Consider the following 16,852-nt stretch of genomic DNA (forward strand, 5'->3'; position numbering starts at 1 on the left):
AGTACACACCAACACTATAGTACACCAACACTAAAGTTCACCAACACTACAGTTCACCAACACTACAGTACACACCAACACTACAGTACACACCAACACTACAGTACACCAACACTACAGTACACCAACACTACAGTACACACCAACACTACAGTACACCAACACGACAGTACACCAACACTACAGTACACACCAACACTACAGCACACACCAACACTACAGTACACCAACACTACAGTACACACCAACACTACAGTACACACCAACACTATAGTCCACACCAACACTACTGTTCACCAACACTACAGCACACCAACACTACAGTACACACCAACACTACAGTCCACACCAACACTACAGTTCACCAACACAACAGCACACCAACACTAGAGTACACACCAACGCTACAGTACACCAACACTACAGTTCACCAACACTACAGTACACACCAACACTACAGTTCACCAACACTACAGTACACACCAACGCAACAGTTCACCAACACTACAGTACACACCAACACTACAGCACACCAACACTAGAGTACACACCAACACTACAGTACACCAACACTACAGTACACACCAACACTACAGTGCACACATACACTACAGTACACCAACACTACAGTTCACCAACGCTACAGTTCACCAACACTACAGTACACACCAACACTACAGTACACACCAACACTACAGTACACCAACACTACAGTTCACCAACACTACAGTACACACCAACACTACAGTACACACCAACACTACAGTACACCAACACTACAGTACACACCAACACTACAGTACACACCAACACTACAGTTCACCAACACGACAGTACACCAACACTACAGTACACACCAACACTACAGTACACACCAACACTACAGTTCACCAACACTACAGTTCACCAACACTACAGTACACACCAACACTACAGTTCACCAACACTACAGTACACCAACACTACAGTACACACCAACACTACAGTACACACCAACACTACAGCACACCAACACTAGAGTACACACCAACGCTACAGTACACCAACACTACAGTTCACCAACACTACAGTACACACCAACACTACAGTTCACCAACACTACATTACACACCAACACAACAGTTCACCAACACTACAGTACACACCAACACTACAGTACACCAACACTAGAGTTCACACCAACGCTACAGTACACCAACACTACAGTACACCAACACTACAGTACACCAACACTACAGTACACACCAACACTACAGTACACACCAACACTACAGTTCACCAACACTACAGTACACCAACACTACAGTTCACCAACACTACAGTTCACCAACACTACAGTACACACCAACACTACAGTTCACCAACACTACAGTTCACCAACACTACAGTACACACCAACACTACAGTACACCAACACTACAGTACACACCAACACTACAGTACACACCAACACTACAGCACACCAACACTAGAGTACACACCAACACTACAGTACACCAACACTACAGTTCACCAACACTACAGTTCACCAACACTACAGTACACACCAACACAACAGTTCACCAACACTACAGTACACACCAACACTACAGCACACCAACACTAGAGTACACACCAACGCTACAGTACACCAACACTACAGTACAACAACACTACAGTACACCAACACTCCAGTACACACCAACACTACAGTACACCAACACTACAGTACACACCAACACTACAGTACACACCAACACTATAGTACACCAACACTAAAGTTCACCAACACTACAGTTCACCAACACTACAGTACACACCAACACTACAGTACACACCAACACTACAGTACACCAACACTACAGTACACCAACACTACAGTACACACCAACACTACAGTACACCAACACGACAGTACACCAACACTACAGTACACACCAACACTACAGCACACACCAACACTACAGTACACCAACACTACAGTACACACCAACACTACAGTACACACCAACACTATAGTCCACACCAACACTACAGTTCACCAACACAACAGCACACCAACACTAGAGTACACACCAACACTACAGTACACCAACACTACAGTACACACCAACACTACAGTACACACCAACACTACAGCACACCAACACTAGAGTACACACCAACACTACAGTACACCAACACTACAGTTCACCAACACTACAGTTCACCAACACTACAGTACACACCAACACAACAGTTCACCAACACTACAGTACACACCAACACTACAGCACACCAACACTAGAGTACACACCAACGCTACAGTACACCAACACTACAGTACACCAACACTACAGTACACCAACACTCCAGTACACACCAACACTACAGTACACCAACACTACAGTACACACCAACACTACAGTACACACCAACACTATAGTACACCAACACTAAAGTTCACCAACACTACAGTTCACCAACACTACAGTACACACCAACACTACAGTACACACCAACACTACAGTACACCAACACTACAGTACACCAACACTACAGTACACACCAACACTACAGTACACCAACACGACAGTACACCAACACTACAGTACACACCAACACTACAGCACACACCAACACTACAGTACACCAACACTACAGTACACACCAACACTACAGTACACACCAACACTATAGTCCACACCAACACTACTGTTCACCAACACTACAGCACACCAACACTACAGTACACACCAACACTACAGTCCACACCAACACTACAGTTCACCAACACAACAGCACACCAACACTAGAGTACACACCAACGCTACAGTACACCAACACTACAGTTCACCAACACTACAGTACACACCAACACTACAGTTCACCAACACTACAGTACACACCAACGCAACAGTTCACCAACACTACAGTACACACCAACACTACAGCACACCAACACTAGAGTACACACCAACACTACAGTACACCAACACTACAGTACACACCAACACTACAGTGCACACCAACACTACAGTACACCAACACTACAGTTCACCAACACTACAGTACACACCAACACTACAGTACACACCAACACTACAGTACACCAACACTACAGTTCACCAACACTACAGTACACACCAACACTACAGTACACACCAACACTACAGTACACCAACACTACAGTACACACCAACACTACAGTACACACCAACACTACAGTTCACCAACACGACAGTACACCAACACTACAGTACACACCAACACTACAGCACACACCAACACTACAGTTCACCAACACTACAGTACACACCAACACTACAGTACACACCAACACTACAGTACACACCAACACTACAGTACACACCAACACTACAGTACACATCAACACTACAGTACACATCAACACTACAGTACACATCAACACTACAGTTCACACCAACACTACAGTACACACCAACACTACAGTACACCAACACTACAGTACACACCAACACTACAGTACACACCAACACTACAGTACACCAACACTACCGTACACACCAACACTACAGTTCACCAACACTACAGTACACACCAACAACACTACAGTACACACCAACACTACAGTACACACCAACACTACAGTACACATCAACACTACAGTACACACCAACACTACAGTTCACCAACACTACAGTACACCAACACTACAGTTCACCAACACTACAGTACACACCAACACTACAGTACACACCAACACTACAGTACACCAACACTACAGTACACCAACACTACAGTACACCAACACTACCGTACACACCAACACTACAGTTCACCAACACTACAGTACACACCAACAACACTACAGTACACACCAACACTACAGTACACACCAACACTACAGTACACCAACAACACTACAGTACACCAACAACACTACAGTACACCAACACCACAGTACACCAACACTACAGTTCACCAACACTACAGTACACAAACACCACAGTTCACCAACACTACAGTACACACCAACACTACAGTTCACCAACACTACAGTACACACCAACACTGTAGTTCACCAACATTATAGCCTCTTAATGTCTGGATAAAGGCTTTGTTCAATATCTGAAACCACAGTAAAATCCAGCTAATTCTCTCTCTTTCTCTCTCTCTCTTTCTCTCGCTCTCTCTCAACCTGTTGTTTCTTGCATATGGTGCAATTATCTGTCAGAGAGACTCCATGAGAAATTTACTTGATAACAATAATTACAGTGTGTGTGTGTGTGTGTGTCTTACACAACCTCTCCGCTTCAGAGACTGTTTTTGTCTTAGTTACTATTCAAATACATATTTGCAGTGAATATAATTCCCCCTAAAGACAGGCAGACAGGCTTAGATGTTGCCCATCCTGTGGGTCTGAGTCAGAATGCCTTGCATGTGAATTTCCCCGTCCAATCCTGGGTTTGTCTAAATGACTTTATGTACTGTGTGTTTGTGTGAGAGTGAGCTACACTTCCTTAGTATGTTACTACACTCTTTGAAAAAAGGGATCCAAAAGCGTTCTTCAGCTGTCCCCATAGGAGAACCCTTTTAAGTTCCAGGTAGAACTCTCTGTAAAAAGGGTTCTACATGGGACCCAAAAGGGTTCTACCTGAAACCAAAAAGGGTTATTCAAAGGGTTATCCTATGGGGACAGCCGAAGACCCTTTCAGGTTCTAGATAGCGTAGGGGCTGTATAGAGACAGTATGGGACTAGTTCAAGATTTGGGAGGTAAAACAGGAGCAGTATCAGCAGCATTGTCTCCATGTAGTGTAAAGGTTTCTATTATTTAGGGAATGTATTTCCACAAACTAAAGAGACAGCGTGGTGGAGTGTTGAGATTCACCTTTAAAGACTTGGCTGCTTGCTGGATCCATCTGTAATGTGTCATGATTGTGCACCATACAGTACTGTACACACTGGCACAATGAGGCCTGATATATTATGTTTGCTGTGCAATAGTAAATGTGAATACGCTCAGCCAGAGATTAGAGTGTTTGTTCTGTTCCTGTGTATGTTCATGTGCATGCTGTGGTTTATAAAGGGAGATAAACAGGCAGGTAAACAGTCAACCAAACAAGGCAACAGCTCTGTCCTCCTCCTGACTGCAGGGCTGCAGTATTTACTGCCTGTTTGATTTACTGCACACACACACACACACACACACACACACACACACACACACACTCACACGCACCCTCTGCAGAAGAGAGAGAGCACACTAGCCATGGTGGGGGCCATTAGGCTCCAGTAAAATCAGTGTTTGTTTAATAATGCAACCCCATTAAAGACTGGAGCGGGTCATTACTGTGGTGTGTCAGAAAACCTACTCTCGGTGTCCTCACAGAATGAGAAAATAATTCATCTGTATCTAACAAGGCTTGTAATAACCGAGAATTTCCCCTGAGCCTGGACAGTGTTGAAACTAATCTGAGACCCTGTTTGTTTCTGTTTAACAGTTTAACACAGCTTTAGGTAATGATGTTTCTGTTTAACGGTTTAACACAGCTTTAGGTAATGATGTTTCTGTTTAACACAGCTTTAGGTAATGATGTTTCTGTTTAACGGTTTAACACAGCTTTAGGTAATGATGTTTCTGTTTAACACAGCTTTAGGTAATGATGTTTCTGTTTAACGGTTTAACACAGCTTTAGGTAATGATGTTTCTGTTTAACGGTTTAACACAGCTTTAGGTAATGATGTTTCTGTTTAACGGTTTAACACATCTTTAGGTAATGATGTTTCTGTTTAACGGTTTAACACATCTTTAGGTAATGATGTTTCTGTTTAACGGTTTAACACAGCTTTAGGTAATGATGTTTCTGTTTAACGGTTTAACACAGGTTTAGGTAATTGGTGTTTCTGGAGGAAAAGACTCTCTCGCCAAGACCTTCCAATTACACTGACCACATTACTTATACTTTACTGACACACGTGTGCACACTCATTTATCCTTTATTGAGAGAAATAAGAGCAGACTGTTATTATAATGCTGGGAGTGGGCCAATAAAAATCTGTCTCCTCTAGGTAAGGGCCTGGCAACATACACACAGACGGACGCAATACACACACAGACAGACGCAATACACACACACACACACAGACGGACGCAATACACACACACACACACACACAGACAGACACAATACACACACCCACAGACGGACGCAATATACACACACACAGACGGACGCAATACACACACACACAGACATATGCAATACACACACACACAGATGGACGCAATACACACACACACACAGACGGACGCAATACACACACACACAGACATATGCAATACACAAACAGACATATGCAATACACACACACAGACGGACGCAATACACACACAGACGGACGCAATACACACACACACACAGACGGACGCAATACACACACACACAGACGGATGCAAAACACACATAAGCACGCACATACACACATGTACATACGTAAGCACGCATACTTCCACACACATGCAACTCTCTCACACACAGTCTATAGCTTTGCTATAAACATAATTAAATCAATTAAATCCTCTACATTGATATTTTTCTCTAAAATACAAGAATAAAAAAGGATAAATCATGTTTGAAGTTTGATCTAATTTTAGTTTTATATGTTCTTTATATGTTCTTCAATGTACTTGTATACCTTAGTAACTACAGATCAGAGAGAAGAGCGAGACAGTGTGTGTTTGACCGTGACATACCTTTGAGTGCCTATATAAGTGTAGTAGCTTTGTGCTGCCAGAGTATTTGAAGGGTTTCCAGATCTGTGACAGTACTACTGTAACTGAAACAAACAAAGTACAGTCCCTCTAATGCAGGCCTGGGCAAAGGCCAGCCCGCGACCTTATTCAATACGGCCGCAGAATCATGTTCAGATCACATAAAGAATTAGCGATAGTAAAGTTTTGAAAAACATATTTGTTATTCAAATTAAAAGCCCAATGAATACTCGCCGCTTGTGGGCATTTATTTTGAAGGCACATATAAATAACAACTGAACGAGGACAGACAGGGACTGACAGGCTGACACACGTCATTGTTACAAATAGTAGCTGGCTAGAAATTGCGCAAAAATGAGTTTTTCAAAGATTTCAAAGAAAAGGAAAGTAGATAATGAATGTCGGGTGTTCCAGCAAGACTGGACATCAACACATTTCTTCATTAAGATATCAAGGAAAGCTGTATGCTTAGTGTGCAGAGAGAGCTTCGCTGTCTTGAAAGACTACAACTTGTCCCGACACTTCCAGACAAAACATTCAGAGAAATATAGGAATATATCTTCTGAGTGCATCGAAAGAGTTGCTTTCTCAGTTGCAGAAGCAGCAAGACTTTTCACAAAACTGCATTCAGCAAACGACGGAATTGCGAGAGCTAAATATGTACTGTCCTACACAATTGCTAAACATAGCAAGCCATTTGCTGAGGGCGAATTAATTAAATCATGTTTAATTACCTCTTTGGGACTGGGGGGCAGTATTGAGTAGCTTGGATGAATAATACCCAGAGTAAACTGCCTGCTACTCAAGACCAGAATCGAAGATATGCCTATTATTAGTAGATTTGGATAGAAAACACTCTGAACACTCTCATGTTGTGGATACAGTCACTAAAGTGGTAAACTTCTTAAGAGCAAAATCATTAAACCACAACCAGTTTGTCTCACTGTTGGAAGAGACAGTCGTCATGCAGAGCTCCCCTTCCACACAAACGTGAGATGGCTGAGTTTGGGGAAGGTGCTTAAAAGGGTGTGGGATCTGAAGTCGGAGTTTGCCGAGTTTTTGCAAATGGAAATATGTGGAATTCTATAAACTGCAAGATAAAGAATGGTTGGCTGATTTTTCCTTCACTGTGGACATCATGGCCCTCATGAATGAACTGAATTCCAAACTACAAGGGAAGGGCCTTTTTGCACATCAGATGTACAGCCTTGTCAGCCTTCAAGGGAAAATGACTCATCCTGACCTGCCAAGTAGAAGCCAACAATCTCACCCACCTTCTGACACCACTAGTCTGTTCCCTATCAGATGACAACAATCTCACCCACCTTCTGACACCACTAGTCTGTTTCCTATCAGATGACAACAATCTCACCCACCTTCTGACACCACTAGTCTGTTCCCTATCAGATGACAACAATCTCACCCACCTTCTGACACCACTAGTCTGTTCCCTATCAGATGACATCAATCTCACCCACCTTCTGACACCACTAGTCTGTTCCCTATCAGATGACATCAATCTCACCCACCTTCTGACACCACTAGTCTGTTCCCTATCAGATGACATCAATCTCACCCACCTTCTGACACCGCTAGTCTGTTCCCTATCAGATGACAACAATCTCACCCACCTTCTGACACCACTAGTCTGTTGTCATTTGATAGGGAACAGACTAGTGGTGTCAGAAGGTGGGTGAGATTGTTGTCATCTGATAGGGAACAATCTCACCCACCTTCTGACACCACTAGTCTGTTCCCTATCAGATGACAACAATCTCACCCACCTTCTGACACCACTAGTCTGTTCCCTATCAGATGACAACAATCTCACCCACCTTCTGACACCACTAGTCTGTTCCCTATCAGATGACAACAATCTCACCCACCTTCTGACACCACTAGTCTGTTCCCTATCAGATGACAACAATCTCACCCACCTTCTGACACCACTAGTCTGTTGTCATCTGATAGGGAACAGACTAGTGGTGTCAGAAGGTGGGTGAGATTGTTGTCATCTGATAGGGAACAATCTCACCCACCTTCTGACACCACTAGTCTGTTCCCTATCAGATGACCAGCGGGAGAAGTATACATCGCTGCTGCGTGCTTTGAACAGTGAATGTTGAGGATTTCAAAGTGTTGGGAAATGACATGCTGTTGGTTTCCTCTCCTTTCACCTTCAATGTGGATAATGCTTCTACTGACCTGCAACTTGAGCTTATCGATCTTCAGAGTGATGCAGTGATTGGAGAACTATGCATCTCTTGATGAACACAACTTTCCAAAGATTAGGGGTTCTGCTCAGAAGGTGTTTGTACTGTTTGGGTCAACCTATGTATGTGAACAGAATATAACATGTCAAGGCACAGATCATCTCTTACTGACTCTCACCTCTCAGCAATCCTGCACATAGCGACGTCAGAAACTGTACCTGACTTCACTGCTCTAGTCAATGCCCATCAGAGAGTTGATTGAGTAGTTTAAATGTAATGTTGAGCGCTCTCTTGTTTTTGTGCATACCGCTTAACAAGAGTTCTGTCCGTGGTGCTGAATGCACAGTGTACTTTTCCCTCCGTGTAGTTCATTGCATGTTTAATAATGAAAATACCTACCAAAAGGAGAATGTGGATGTGGTTTATTTCTGTGCATGTTAAAAAAGTAAAATGAGTAGCGCATCTGGATGTGATTTACAGTAGATAGGTCAACACAGTCATACACATGTATAATCCTGTAATATGATTCTGGCCCGCCATGGCAAAAATATATTCTAATGTGGCCCTCCATGGAAAATAATTGCCCAGGCCTGGACTGGTTACCCATAATCCATCTGTGTCAGAGAGGTGACGAGCTGATCCTCTCCTCTTCCACCAGGCTGCTCTCCTCCTTTCACATACTCCCTCTCTCCCACTCTCTCTCCTCAGTGACTGGCAGCTCTGATAGGGGGTTCATTAATTATCTCATCACATCAGTAGGGCAGAGGAGTAACCTACAGTAGAGAAGAGTATCACCTACACACACACACTCTGTCAAGTATAACCCACGCAAATGATGACGCATAGTGTGTGTGTGTGGATCAAATGTTTATGAGGAGTGACGGCTTTCTTAAGCAGTGGAAGACTTACCACAAAAACAGCAGAGGTGACACTGCTGTCATGAGTGTATGTATTTCTGACCCTCTTTTCTCTCTCTCTCTCTCTCTCTCTCTCTCTCTCTCAGGGGAAGGTGAGAAGATGTTTCAGAAAGGAAGTCACATAGAGTCCCTCTTCCTCTGTTTGTTGTTGGTGAGTATCTTTCAAATTACATTACTCCTCTTTCTCTCCTCCATCTCCTTTCCCTCCTCTTCTCATCCTCACCCATCTTCAGCAATGAAACAGTGTAACAGATACACAGACGCGTGCGTGAACACACACACACTGAACACACACACACACACACACATACTCCTACAGACATAACACTGGCAGAGGTACTTTACCAGACTTTAGCAGGTCTTTGCCAGAGGTTGTGAAACATCACAGGTTCCTCCGTGGAGCTCTAAGAGAGCAGTTCTAATCTGGGCCTGAATCTCTCCTGAATCTCTCCTCTCTTCCTCTGATGTTGAAACCTGTTGGCTGTGTGTGTGTGTTGGCTGTATTCCCAGGAGTTTAACTTCCCTCAGAGCTCATTTAATGATCCCCACTAAAGCCACTCCTGGAGGGCTGGATTAGAGAGAGAGAGAGAGAGAGACCTCTTCCTCATCCCATCTCATCTCTTCCTCCTTCTGCCTCATCCTCCTATCTTCTCTTCTTTCAACCTCTTCCTCACACCTCATCCTCCCATCTCATCTCTTCCTCCTTTCACCTCTTCCTCATCCCAACTACTCTCATCTCCTCTTCCTCCTTCAACCTCTTCCTCATCCAGCCTACAGTACTCCCATCTCCTCACATCCTCCTTCCTCCTCCCCCCTCCTCCATACACAGCCTCAGACCTATGTCTTCCTGTCAGATGTCTCAGTTCTCTCCAGCTCCCCAGCTGCTGCTCAGTGTTTGTTGTTATAGAGTTTGTCAGTGGTGTAAAGTACTTGAGTAAAAATATGTAGATTTTTTACTTCACTAGATTCCTTTTACTTCTAGTTTTACTTCACTACAATCCTAAATAAAATAATTACTTTTTATTCCACACATTTCCCTGACATCCAAAACTGCTAGTTACATTTTGAATGCTTAGCAGGACAGGAAAATGGTCAAATTCACACACTTATCAAGAGAACTTCCCTGGTCATCCCTACTGCCTCTGATCTGGCGGACTCATTAGACACTCATGCTTTGTTTGTAAATGATGTTTGAATTTTGGAGTGTGTCACTGGCTATCTGTTAATAAAGAAAATGGTGCTGTCTGGTTTGCTTAACATAAGTAATTTTAAATGATTTATACTTTTATTTTTGATTCTTAACTATATTTTAGCAATTACATTCACTTTTTATACTTACTCTATATTTAAAACCAAATACTTTAAGACTCAAGTAGTATTTTACTGGGTGACTTTCACTTCTACTTGAGTCATTTTCTATTAAGGTATCTTTACTTTTACTCAAGTATGACAATTGGGTACTTTTTCCACCACTGCAAACAGTAACTGGTTTCATTTCAGTCTCCGTGTGTTTGAACAGCAGTGTGTAACTTGTTGTTGTGTTTAGAAAATGACATTCTTGACCGTGAGCTGGGGAGAGCTGAGTGTGTGCTGTTTTATTTGTGGGTTCTGATGGATGGATCTGGACAGCAAATCTGTGAGGAGAACAGCCACACACACACACACACACACACACACACACACACACACACACACACACACACACACACACACACACACACACACACACACACACACACACACACACACACACACAAAGAGCCAGGCAGGCAGGTAGCTAATGGTAAGTAAGTTACTGTATATAATGTTACAGTACACCTATTGTAATTTAAATACAGTATCAAAGCAATGACACATGGTACAATAGCGTAAAATTGACTCTATTGTACTGTAAAACGTAAATGCTACAGCACCCCCCAACCCAAAACATCTTCCCACAGCCATGATTGAGGGGATTGGGGTTTGTATTTGACTATAATTACATGGGATTGGTGCAAGCAGGTTGGCTGCTAGGTCATGTGTTTCCACATCACAGCATATCAATTCAGATGTGGTGTTTTATATCACTTCCATTTCTAGAGGCTTAACAACGGCATCCGAAGTGGCAGGGACCACAGGGCAAACAGACCAAAAGGCCATGGCATAATACTTAGCCATTAACAGTTTAAGACTTGCTACCGCTCCAATCTGTCCCTTATCTATTTTAAATAGATGGGGCACTACTACTACATACCAGTTAAATCGGTGCAGCATGCTCACTAACGGGTGCAGGTTGACATTTATTGTCATGAGTCTTTTAGGAGCGATATACCATTATATTGTAAAAATTCATATAAGCAAAAATGTGCTGTTTGGTCTTAATTTAAGGTTACGGTTAGACATTTGGGTTAGCAGTGTGGTTAAGGTTAGGGTTAGTTTTAAAATCAGATTTTAAGACTTTGTGGCTATGCCAGCTAGTGACCACTCTGTAGAGCTGCCTCCAGAGCAATATTCATGACGAAAAATGCTGACCTGCAACAAATATAGCCTTTTACAAGGCATGCCTCAAGATATGTTAATGAGCCAGAAACAACAAGACCAAGCACCCACTAGTGGTCAAAAGGTTTTTGGCTCCAAAAAGATGGTACGGACTGTATTCTGTGGGATGGAATTACAGTACCATTTGGAATACAGCAATTATTCTCCTGCCCACAAAATCTTCCCAAAATGCACCATAATTGAATGTATGCTGCAGTAAAATGTTTCACAGTATTTTACTGTTGATAATACTCCCAATTACCGTATAAATTACAGTTTTCCTTTACGGTGCACGAACAAATGCCCACCAAACACACACACTTCAGCCACTCGATTATATGCACATTTAAACAACTATGGTCAGTCCCTAAATTCACTCTGACACCCAGCGTTTGTGGTTTGGTTAGTATGTTATTGTGTGGGTTGGATGGTGGGAGAGATAGTGATGTAACATTCTCTCACTGGCTGACAGATTTAGGGCTACATTAATGACAACGGCTTGATTGGTCTCTGAAAGGTTCCCGAGGGGATTAATATAGTCTCAATGATTTTCATTTGAGTTATTGAAAGCTGTAGTTAAAGTCTACAAGCTTAAAGGCTATATACTGAAGAATCCTGTAGTGAGTTGAAGCAGAACAAAAAGATTCATCCTAACCCCTTACACTCGTAGAAATGGGCCTATATGGATACGGCCGATTTGAAATGTTGAACTATAAAAAGCATATATGCATGTTACCAAAACTTGAGATTATGGGGAAATTATCAGACCAAAATTGAGGACACAACAGTTCACCTGACACAAGACTGAATCCAAACATTACACTGTTGATTTTATGTGCATTTTACATTGACTGTGTTTTTCACAGCATTTGTCAATAACGAAATCTGAAAACACTTTGGATAAATTCAATAACATGAAAATACTCATTGAAATTTGGTGCAAAATAAGAAAAAAACAAGGGTTTGAGTGAGAGGTCAAACTGGTGTCTCCAAGTGGCAATACATCTCTCCAAACTGCACAGTTCCTAAATCATTTCAACACACTTTTATGACTCAAGGAAAGAGCCTTCAACTATAAGGTGCTTTTTTGAGCTCTCCTAGCTGTGCCGTTGAGGAACTGAAGCAAGCACAAAATATGATCTTACAGTGTTAGGCTTTCAAAAGGCACTTCAGATAAACAGATTGTAATTTTGGTGCCCATAGAATGGAGTCATGAGTGCATTCTGATGTGTGTCCTGCGGTTAGTTGTCTTCACAAGATGACAAACAGCCTTATTCTGTTCAGGACAACCCAGGGAATAACACCTGTCATCCTTGTAACTGTGGATCACATATAGAAATCCTATACATTGATACTGTAAATGACATGAGTTTTGACATGAAGGGCACGTTTGGACTCATGGGTTTGTGGTTTGCTTGTATGACATCAATGCAGTGTTTATTATAATCCTCAACATCTCACAGTGACAGTGACTCCTCTCAATTGACAGCATTTCCCTCACTGAGACGACAATAAATGTGCTGTTCCGTCCGTGGTTGAAAGAGTGAGACCAAAGCGCAGCGGGAAAGTGTTCATAATAATTTAATAATGAAACACAGACGAAACAACAACATATAAACGAACATAACGTTCTGCAGGGCTAGACAGCTACTGTGCAAAAACAAGATCCCACAAACTCAGGTGGAAAACAGACTGCCTAAGTATGATTCCCAATCAGAGACAACGATAGATAGCTGCCTCTGATTGGGAACCCTACCCGGCCAACAAAGAAATAGAAAACTAGAATGACCACCCAAATCACACCCTGACCTCACCAAATAGAGAAATAAACAGGCTCTCTAAGGTCAGGGCGTGACATGTGCAAAAGCAGCCCAATTAGCGGGAGGGATGGGTGCATCTTCTTGTCGAGCACGGTGCTCAAGTTTATAACGGCTGTCAGTCAAAACCCATTACAGCGCTGTGAATAGCAACGATTAAAACATTCCCTAACCAGAAACCGTGGATTGATGGCAGCATTCGCGTGAAACTGAAAGCGCGAACCACTGCTTTTAATCAGGGCAAGGTGTCTGGTAACATGACCGAATACAAACAGTGCAGCTATTCCCTCCTCAAGGCTATCAAACAAGCTAAGCGTCAGTACAGAGACAAAGTAGAATCTCAATTCAACGGCTCAGACACAAGAGGCATGTGGCAGGGTCTACAGTCAATCACGGACTACAGGAAGAAATCCAGCCCAGTCACGGACCAGGATGTCCTGCTCCCAGGCAGACTAAATAACTTTTTTGCCCGCTTTGAGGACAATACAGTGCCACTGACACGGCCTGCAACGAAAACATGCGGTCTCTCCTTCACTGCAGCCGAGGTGAGTAAGACATTTAAACGTGTTAACCCTCGCAAGGCTGCAGGCCCAGACGGCATCCCCAGCCGCGCCCTCAGAGCATGCGCAGACCAGCTGGCCGGTGTGTTTACGGACATATTCAATCAATCCCTATACCAGTCTGCTGTTCCCACATGCTTCAAGAGGGCCACCATTGTTCCTGTTCCCAAGAAAGCTAAGGTAACTGAGCTAAACGACTACCGCCCCGTAGCACTCACTTCCGTCATCATGAAGTGCTTTGAGAGACTAGTCAAGGACCATATCACCTCCACCCTACCTGACACCCTAGACCCACTCCAATTTGCTTACCGCCCAAATAGGTCCACAGACGATGCAATCTCAACCACACTGCACACCGCCCTAACCCATCTGGACAAGAGGAATACCTATGTGAGAATGCTGTTCATTGACTACAGCTCGGCATTCAACACCATAGTACCCTCCAAGCTCGTCATCAAGCTCGAGACCCTGGGTCTCGACCCCGCCCTGTGCAACTGGGTACTGGACTTCCTGACGGGCCGCCCCCAGGTGGTGAGGGTAGGCAACAACATCTCCTCCCCGCTGATCCTCAACACTGGGGCCCCACAAGGGTGCGTTCTGAGCCCTCTCCTGTACTCCCTGTTCACCCACGACTGCGTGGCCACGCACGCCTCCAACTCAATCATCAAGTTTGAGGACGACACAACAGTGGTAGGCTTGATTACCAACAACGACGAGACGGCCTACAGGGAGGAGGTGAGGGCCCTCGGAGTGTGGTGTCAGGAAAATAACCTCACACTCAACGTCAACAAAACTAAGGAGATGATTGTGGACTTCAGGAAACAGCAGAGGGAACACCCCCCTATCCACATCGATGGAACAGTAGTGGAGAGGGTAGCAAGTTTTAAGTTCCTCGGCATACACATCACAGACAAACTGAATTGGTCCACTCACACAGACAGCATTGTGAAGAAGGCGCAGCAGCGCCTCTTCAACCTCAGGAGGCTGAAGAAATTCGGCTTGTCACCAAAAGCACTCACAAACTTCTACAGATGCACAATCGAGAGCATCCTGGCGGGCTGTATCACCGCCTGGTACGGCAACTGCTCCGCCCTCAACCGTAAGGCTCTCCAGAGGGTGGTGAGGTCTGCACAACGCATCACCGGGGGCAAACTACCTGCCCTCCAGGACACCTACACCACCCGATGTCACAGGAAGGCCATAAAGATCATCAAGGACATCAACCACCCGAGCCACTGCCTGTTCACCCCGCTATCATCCAGAAGGCGAGGTCAGTACAGGTGCATCAAAGCTGGGACCGAGAGACTGAAAAACAGCTTCTATCTCAAGGCCATCAGACTGTTAAACAGCCACCACTAACATTGAGTGGCTGCTGCCAACACACTGACACTGACTCAACTCCAGCCACTTTAATAATGGGAATTGATGGGAAATGATGTAAATATATCACTAGCCACTTTAAACAATGCTACCTTATATAATGTTACTTACCCTACATTATTCATCTCATATGCATACGTATATACTGTACTCTATATCATCGACTGTATCCTTATGTAATACATGTATCACTAGCCACTTTAAACTATGCCACTTTGTTTACATACTCATCTCATTTGTACATACTGTACTCGATACCATCTACTGTATCTTGCCTATGCTGCTCTGTACCATCACTCATTCATATATCCTTATGTACATATTCTTTATCCCCTTACACTGTGTACAAGACAGTAGTTTTGGAATTGTTAGTTAGATTACTTGTTGGTTATTACTGCATTGTCGGAACTAGAAGCACAAGCATTTCGCTACACTCGCATTAACATCTGCTAACCATGTGTATGTGACAAATAAAATTGGATTTGATTTGATTCGATTTGAAGTGGAGAACCCTGAGCTCTGACGTCATGTATAAAATGTTACTGTACAGCAGATGCGTTCCAATGTAGGCATTTATCAATGACAGATATTCCATTTTCAACCTGCATATGACTGCATATGACAGGGGCTGTGAGTGGAAAGGACTACCGTATAACCAACAACATTAATAAAAAATACATTTAAGTTTGACTCTTTGCACGCTTTTATATTTGAACTCTCCCCCCTCTCTCT

At 43.4% G+C, this 16,852-nt stretch overlaps 1 protein-coding gene across 2 annotated transcripts in view; it reads left to right on the forward strand.

Moving 5' to 3' along the window:
• The window catches only part of LOC110520359 (tumor necrosis factor receptor superfamily member EDAR), a 60,602-nt gene that overhangs the window by 19,366 nt on the left and 24,384 nt on the right, over positions 1 to 16,852 (forward strand). For both annotated transcript variants that reach the window (XM_036974891.1, XM_036974892.1), the window contains exon 2: positions 9,933 to 9,997. In XM_036974891.1, the coding sequence (XP_036830786.1) occupies positions 9,947 to 9,997 (51 nt within the window). In that variant the 5' untranslated portion in view covers positions 9,933 to 9,946. The remainder of the gene's footprint in view (positions 1 to 9,932; positions 9,998 to 16,852) is intronic.

The sequence above is a fragment of the Oncorhynchus mykiss genome, chromosome 3 (genome assembly GCF_013265735.2).
Source record: "Oncorhynchus mykiss isolate Arlee chromosome 3, USDA_OmykA_1.1, whole genome shotgun sequence".
NCBI lineage: Eukaryota > Metazoa > Chordata > Actinopteri > Salmoniformes > Salmonidae > Oncorhynchus > Oncorhynchus mykiss.